Source organism: Nicotiana tomentosiformis, chromosome 6, assembly GCF_000390325.3.
Source record: "Nicotiana tomentosiformis chromosome 6, ASM39032v3, whole genome shotgun sequence".
Classification (NCBI taxonomy): domain Eukaryota; kingdom Viridiplantae; phylum Streptophyta; class Magnoliopsida; order Solanales; family Solanaceae; genus Nicotiana; species Nicotiana tomentosiformis.
In genome coordinates this window covers 81,666,603-81,674,807 of record NC_090817.1, presented here as the reverse complement: position 1 = coordinate 81,674,807, position 8,205 = coordinate 81,666,603, and the positions used below count along the sequence as shown (strand labels likewise).

General features: G+C 36.7%; 1 protein-coding gene across 1 annotated transcript; it reads right to left on the bottom strand.

The window, feature by feature from the left end:
* Positions 1-1,030: 1,030 nt before the first annotated feature.
* LOC104108313 (methylsterol monooxygenase 2-2) lies at positions 1,031-7,465 on the bottom strand. Its single transcript, XM_009617315.4, has 7 exons — positions 7,251-7,465; positions 4,524-4,661; positions 3,558-3,703; positions 3,202-3,321; positions 2,900-3,112; positions 2,732-2,812; positions 1,031-1,406 (listed from the first exon to the last, which is right to left on the bottom strand). The coding sequence occupies exons 1-7, from the start codon at positions 7,278-7,280 to the stop codon at positions 1,325-1,327; spliced, it is 810 nt and encodes a 269-aa protein (XP_009615610.1). The 5' UTR covers positions 7,281-7,465; the 3' UTR covers positions 1,031-1,324.
* Positions 7,466-8,205: the final 740 nt, after the last annotated feature.

Sequence of the window (8,205 nt, the reverse complement as noted above, 5' to 3'; positions counted from 1 at the left end):
CGTTTTTGGTACGCCTCACCCCAGGGCTTGCCCCGAAAACGCCTTTTAAAACATTGGTTAAACTCTTATATATAAAAACCATTGAAATTGTAAGAAAATTATATATATAAATTCATAACTTTATAATTAGAATTTCAATACTAAGAACCTAAACTCATAAAGTTTACCTCCTGAATCCACCTAATACGCTTAGCTATCACAAGTCTACCTTCACAACTTTTCCTTTTTAGCTCTTTCCTTTTTTTGTTTTTTTATCTTTTGGCTATATACCACATATTTTTTTGAGATGGTAAGACAGTTGAATGTGCGTACCTCTGCTAAACCTTAATTTATCAACTGATACTGTGTGATTTTTGGTTTTCTAGTTACTGAGGAGACTACTTTTCGAATGTACACCGGCAGTAGCTCATGTATATCAGCCCTTCGCCTTACATGGTAAAGAAAAACAAGAGAATGAGAGAAGGGAAAAACTCAATGGCACTTATCCATAATAATTAGTAATCACTTTTTGTTATGACAGTAAAGTACGGATGACCTTCAGTCGAATTAGAATCCTACACTTAACTGGCGCGAGGTTGAACTGTCAAGATAAAGCTGTAACTCGCATCCTTCTTTTTTCATTTGAGTTCAGAAATTTTGAACTACTCGCCCTTTCTTGCCGTGAAAATACTGGTGAAATAACTAAACTTGGAAATGCAAACCGACTTCATAATAATGTTTAATAAAGTTGTTGCAGGACAAGCAAACCAAATCATAATGATTGAAAGTGGATCTCAAGATTTCTGACAGGTCAGCTTTATGTTTCCATATTAACTAGGAAAGCAGGAAATTATAATTTTTGCCTCAGCTTCCTGCTAACTCAAAACTATAGCAACGAAAAAATTACTGTACTTCATAGGAATCCAAATAGGAATAATATAAAAATGCCGAGCAACTTTTTCTATGGACATTAAACAATTTGTTTTGACAACTCCAAGGATCAGTATATTAATCAATTGCGGGCATTGTATTAGAGAATAGAGATCAAAAATTCAGATTAAGTTGGTTTCAATAAAATAGGTCCATCAATGAGTAGCATCTCAAACATGGTAAAGAATGGGACAACAATCATGTAAAGTGCCAAATGAAGGCAGGCACGTTTGCAAGGAGAAAATTCTCCAAGACAAGCTTCTAAGTTCTAACTGATACTACAGAAGACACAATGTTCAGTCAAAACCACAATTGAACACAAGCACAAAAGATGACAAGGTATCAACAAAATGCTCTTGTACCAGAAACCCATCTTGTGATGCCAGACCAGCCAAAGCACCCTTTTCTCGTCGCTTTACATTTCTTTTCCCTCAAGTTCACATGCATCATTCTTCAGCTCCTTCAATCTTCTGTAACCCTTGTCGGTACCAAATAACCTAACAAAAGAAAGAGATCCATCAAATCATTCACTATAACTCAAACATTTTTTGTTCAATTTTTCAGGCAACGAAAATAAAAATAAACACTTTCAAAAATTTACTAGATACTATCACTGAGATAGATTAGCAGTCAACATGTTAGAGGAGTATGGAAGCATTAGCAGCTTATAATTTGGAGAAAAAAAAACAAAGAGCATGGAAATCGATATCGTAAACTTCCGATCTCTTATTGCTCAAGGCTTCTTCTGAAATGTGTTAATATGTTCATGCCAACTCCTAATAGACTTAAGCGGCTCTAGGATACTTTTTTTTTAGCCTGGTGGGACACGTTTCTGTCAACACTAAACAATCTGCTCTCTTTGGATTCAAGAAACTGAAACTGCAAAACAGGTTTACATTTTGCTCTGAATGCACAAGGTAATCAAGTGCTGCTTCACGATTGCCAAGCCTGACAACTCTATTTCCAGAGACCCACTCAGCTATTTTATTTTTGAAGTTACAAAATCTTCACTTATGGTACACAAGAATCACATTTTGACAGATTCATATCTCAACACGTAAACTAATTCTAATTAAGACGGTCTGATTTTAGAACTTTAGAATCAAAATATCTGAGGCCAATCCAATTTGAGCCATTGCCCCCCTGCTTTCATGAGGAAAAAAGGTAAACTAATGCAACTGCTGCAGAAGATCGTACAAAGGCCAAAATTGGATGCACAAGCTTAAGCTCCAGTGTGGAATTAAACCAAACTGGTTTAGAATTTTCTAACCAAGAGAAATTACTGTACAAACTTACAAAGCGATGAAAACATTTTTGACCATTTGGTCGAAAGTGAAACAGCTTCCTCTCCACTTCCTCCCAAATAAGATACCAAGCAATGAACTATGCTTTAGAAACCCTTTTGATTTAAATAAGATTTTGAGTTAACAGTATGTCATGTTTTGTAGGCACACTGTATGACTGTTACTTCAGAAACAATCATAGTATTCCTTAAAGGGCTTGCTCCATTTGGAGCAGCAACAAGTAGAAAGTAGAAGAAAAGAGAAACCGCACTAAGAAAATTAAAACGCCACCAGATTTTGCCAGTCTTCCATTTTTCTTATATATTTCTTCTTTTTTCATCTTTTTTATGGAGGAGTTGTGTGATAGCAAGGATCAGCCTCCTAAAATGAGGTAAATGTACCTAATTCTGCTAAGAAAATAGAAATTCGGTTTTTTGCTATATATTCAACACCACCACAGAACATGATCTTTTAGCATTTTAGCATTTCAAAGAAGAAATCGACTTTCTCATTGTTAAATTATAGTAGTAGAAACTTACCAGTCCATGTAAACAAACGTTGATGAATAGTTTCCAGACTTCGTATAGAGCAGCCGGTGATGATAGTCATGAAAATCAGCACTGGGAACCAAAGGGAGCAGTTTCAAACATCATTGCAAAATGTAGACAAATATAACAGCTATTCTAAAAGTAAATATCTGTACAGACCCTCCATATAATGGCAAGAAGTTTGAGAGGCTCCAGGGGAAATGGTAACCACAGTGTGCCTCAACTGTCTCAAGGACTCTAAGTACCATCCACAACCATAATGTTATCAAATGGGGCCCAGTGATGGCTGGACCCACTATTGTAGCAAATCCAAGGAAGAGAATTTCAGCAGGGTGAGCATATTCAGAAGTCAATCCAAATGGTGTTGCATACCTGTGAATGAAACAAGCACCAGTTTTAAATGAATGGACAGAAAAAACACAAATCAAAATGTTGATTCAAAAACACTACTCTTCACTGACTCGTGATGGACGCTGTGGACATGCTTGTAGAGCCATTTAGTATGTAATATCCTATGTCCCCAATAGAATACAAAATCCTCTAGGATAAAGTAGAAGAATACTTGTGTTGAAATCACTTTCCTGCAGAAGCAAAATATTCGCAATTCAGTCCCAAGACATCAATAAACAGCCAAGCAACACCTTCCACACCCCACACCCACCCAAAGAACACAAACAGAAAAAGAAAAAAGGTTAGAAGACAAAAGAAACAATATTTGCAGCTGATAAAATTGTGTATCTGTCACCATCACCAAACTTTGAGATAATCATATACAAGGTCATTGCTAGGCTTTAGTACATAAAGAACCTGAAAGTACCAGGACGGCAACGGGAGAGTACTTCGCATCCCCATTAATCTAAAGACTGGATATGATGCAATCATAAGTGGGAGATTAACACAGAAATGATACAGCAGCAAACGAGTGATGCATTTTTCCTGAGCTGCTGGGCTATTATTTTTTGTCTGCAGAAAATGAGAGGTCAGGAACCCTATAATTGAAATTCAGTAAGATAAGATCAAAACAATACACTGAATCCATCTGAAAAGGACATTTTAACTATTAGTTTTGGAAATAGCATAACCAGCTTCTAATGTGAGAGAATCTGAAAAAGATAAAAGAAAGAAACAAGTGAAAAACATTTATGAGGAATTTGGATGTATGTCAGAAATAATCAAGGGTCTACTGGAAACAGCCTCTCTACATTCATTGTAGGGGTAAGGTCTGGGTACTCACTACCTCCCCAAATCCCACTTGTGGGATGATAATAGGTTTGTTGTTGTTATTGTTGTTAATTGTTGATAGAAAACATAGTGGTTGATTTCTTTTTGTGTAGGAAGAACAGCAAAAACTGACGAAAAAAGTTTGTTTGTCATACAACAAATAGGAAGTGGCAAATTTCTAGGTAAAACCAATAATCTCCTTTCTGAAGCGCTACCTGCTATCTACTTGGCCTTTGGCGAGAAAGGCCAGTCTCATTATGTTAGACATATTATGATGCATGAACAAGAAAGATATTTTGCACTCTAAATATTAATCAATTTAAGAGAAATTTCCATCTTATTTAAGATCTGTCCTGCTCAAAGCATCTTAATAAGAAATCTGAAAGGGAGGGGGGTTGTGAGGCAGAAGAAAACAGTTAAACTGAAGAGCTTAATCGATTTTGAAAGAAAATCAGATATACATTTTTGTGGAGACAGCACAAAATTGACACTAAGACAGCTTGAGAATGTTTAATGAAGACAGATAACGAATCTGACACTTAATAGAGTAAAAAGGTGATACCTGAATCTTGTATTTGCTCAACCATCCCGCCCTTTCGAGAAGAATGAAAGGAAGTCCAGACAAGAAGAAGACACTTTCATGAAGAAAGAAACTTCCAAGACAAGCCAATTGAAAGTCACTAAAATTTGTAATCAGATACTGAAACATCAAAAAGAAAAACAAGTGGCTTAGGTATTTAGCACTTTATAATTACCATATAATGATGCAAAACACTTCATAAAAGAGCACCAAGTGAGTGCTATGTATCTGTACAACGAGTTACAGCTCTGGGGATCTCAAAAAATTCATAAATCTATCAAATTTCATTAACATCTTCACCCAAACTTCCCCCCACCCCCCACCCCAACCAGCGCTTTTGTTAAGTGATAATGAAGTACAACGTGGGATGTGGTGTCACTGCACATCATCAGTTCGAGCTCTGCCACTGACTACAGCCTAGTACATAAGTGGGAGCAGGGTAGAGGCTGGACCCATGCTCCCCTGAGTTTTGAACCTAGCCAAATACCCAGAAAATTCTTATCCAAAAAAAAAAAGGAGTTGATAAGGCAGCTAAATTTTGACAGAATTCACTGTTCTTGATTTCCCTTCAAAATGACAGTCATTCCTCTCTTTCCACAAATCCCACATAATGCATAACATAGTAGTTCCCCAGAACTTTCTAGCAGACTTCTGGACTATGGAGCCTATTCAAGTTCTTCCTCTAATGTTTAATTCATCGTATTGCTTCATATAGTGCTGTACTGCTGTCCCTCTCCATACAGAAAAAAGATATTCAGAGGAGCTATAGTTCTCTATATAGCATTCCAGGGATTTTTTTTTCATTTCCTTTTTTGGTAGTAAGAATTTGATAGTAAGACTCGGGTGTTGTGTTCCAAACTTGGTACATTTCCACACTAGAGAATCAGCTTTTAGACGTAAGAATTGAAAAAAATTAACCTTGCTAGGCTTCGATTTACATTGTCAAGCTTGCAACTATTACATAGCCTCCTAAGTTCTTGTTCCAAACTGTAGCTTTAGCTCGAGCCTTGTCAAGCTTGTGATCATTACCGGTGTTTAAAAGGCGTTTTCGGGGTGAGCCCCGGGGCGAGGCGTACTAAAAACACCCCGGGGCGATGGTATGGGGCGAATCGGGGCGTACGCCCGGGCATTCGGGGCACGTTTTTTTAGTGAGAAGTAAGCCTCAGAGACTTTTTCAAATTAAAACAAAATTTGTTGAATAAGTCCTTCATATAATACTCAAATTTTTAAAAGTCAGTTTGGTAATTACTCAAAAGGTTTAAAAAAGAACTCTAAAGTATTAAATTTAAAAGTCAAGACCTTTGTAATTGATTGAAGCCCTAATTCATGGTCTTTCCCAATTTTTTATCTTGTCCGCTAGTCTGCTAATATCTCCCAAAAGCAACGAATATTTAATATTTTTTACAAATACAAAGAGAACTCCATTCTCCTTCATAGCATTAAGTTGTAGGTTAATCATTCTTTTTGTTCCTCCATGTAGAAAAATTTATTATTTTAGACTCAAGTTACTTGTGCTTGTAAGTTTTGTGGGGATGGAGCACATATATATATTTCACAAATTTTTAGCTTTCTTCAATTTTTATGTAATTTTACATGTTTATAAATATCTACTCATTATATTATTTTATAAAATATTAAAAATTAAATACCTATGGGACTTACGCCTCGCTGAGGCGTATGTACAACGTCTCGCCTTACGCCCACACCTTTTAAAACACTGATCATTACACAGCCTCTTGAATTCTAGGTTATGAATGCAAACCAGAAGAAGTTTGGGAATTCCTCAACAAGTGGGATATGTGCAAGCCGATAGTCAAACCAAAATTTGACTATCCATCTCCAACCTTCAAACTGGTATGTGTGGTTAACTACCCCAAAAGCGTCCTCCGCAAATTACTAAGTTCCATAAACTTAACCCCATGAGATGGCTTATCATTAACTTTCTAGGTATATTTCACTAGTTATATTCCAACTAACCTAATTCACATTCAGGGGGATTTAAGCTACTACTTCATGCTTTTCACCTGATCTAGCTCCAATTTCCACAATTCCTAAGCAAACAGAATTACAACATTCCATTTTCCTTTGATCCCACTTCAGCGGGTTCTAAAACCTAATAACTACAAAATTATCGAATTATCGGTGTTTAAGCTCCAACTGCTTCAAATTGGGTACTGATAGATATCTTTGTGTGCTCTATAGCGCTCACTCACTGCAAAATATTCAGTTGTTGAATATGTGTGCTACTAGTCCAGCATGTGTTCATTATTATCTCCTACTGCAAATTAGTCTTGTTAACTCTCTCCTAAAGTTGCATTGCCTATACGAAAACGCCTATAAGTCAACAAAATCTCGATCACATTTGTAAATTGCAGCTATATCTTCAACAATCAACTGCAGTAAAATCAAAAACTTTACTAAGAAATAGAGAAATGCAGAGAACAATTGGTGCTTCAGTCCAACAACCGAACAACCAAATCATGCATGAAGAAATGAAGATTAACGATAGAAACAATGTTGTGCCACTCATGCAGCAAACAAATGCAAATCCGCGGGCACAAACAGACAGATTCTCAAAACTGGCGCATTAGTTAGATCCATATCAAAATGCGGTTAAACGAAAAGCGGAACAAGTACAATTTAGGGCTAGTACATTGTTAGCACTGATTATCAGATTGAAATTGCAGTAAAAAAGAAGAGAGGTGCTACCGTCCAAGCAGATTCGATCATGGAAGCCATGGTCAAACAATGAGGATTGACTCGATCTCCGGCTAGCCAGCCAGCCGCAGAGAGAGAGAGATGGAAAGTGTGTGTGTGTGAGAGAGAGAGAGAGAGAGTATATAGGGCAGGTGTTATAAAGGGGCGCACTAGGGAGTGAAAAGCGGGTCCATAAGAGAAGAGACAGACTGTCAGAGGGAATCTCAGCTGACGGCCGCTTAGTTCTCTATGAGATACAGAAAGACAAACACATGTGCTTTTCAAACTTTTTACATGCACGCTAGTCAGCCACTCAATCAAGTCGGGGGTTCAAACCAGCTTGCCCACACATTACACTGCTCCACCAAATACATGTTCTGCCACGTTGGCCCACTCTGTCTTATTAAAATTTCTGATTTCTTTTTGTCTTTCTGAAATTTAAAATCTAATCTCCCATAATCCATTTCGATTTCATTATTCACAAGATCTTTCCTTCTTAATTTTGAAAATTAATGACTTTCTGGTTTTATAAATTATTTCGCTTTGAAATCTTACTTTGATATAAAATTTGATTTCTGTTAAGAGAGAAAGATGAACGAGCATGTGGAAACTCTTTGGTACTAATGGTAATATTTGTGATGCTTTGGATATGTGCTAGCTTATGGACAAAAAATGTTTCTTAGCTTCTTAGTCAAAAATCATGGAAATAATTTCCATATGAAGGATTGTCTCAGAGAGCTTGCCACAATTATCTGTTATTCCCGGTCAATATTGCTGTATTTGTAAATATTAATTCTGCAAAATATAAGTTAACGTAATGAAACAATAATAATAAATTCGAGCTCACTGAATTCACAGTGTTTCCTTAAGGAATTTAATCCCCTCCTAGTACCCAAGGTAATGGATTATTTCCTCCCAGGATAGAACGAATAACACACTGGTGTAGCGGCACTTCAAACCCCAGTGT

Coding starts and splice junctions, on each gene's coding strand:
- LOC104108313 (XM_009617315.4), bottom strand. CDS start 7,280: ATGGCTTCCATGATCGAATCTGCTTGGACG. Junction 3,704..4,523: donor TGAGCAAATACAAGATTCAG/GTATCACCTTTT, acceptor CATTTTCTGCAG/ACAAAAAATAATAGCCCAGC. Junction 2,813..2,899: donor TTCTTGCCATTATATGGAGG/GTCTGTACAGAT, acceptor TTTGGTTCCCAG/TGCTGATTTTCATGACTATC.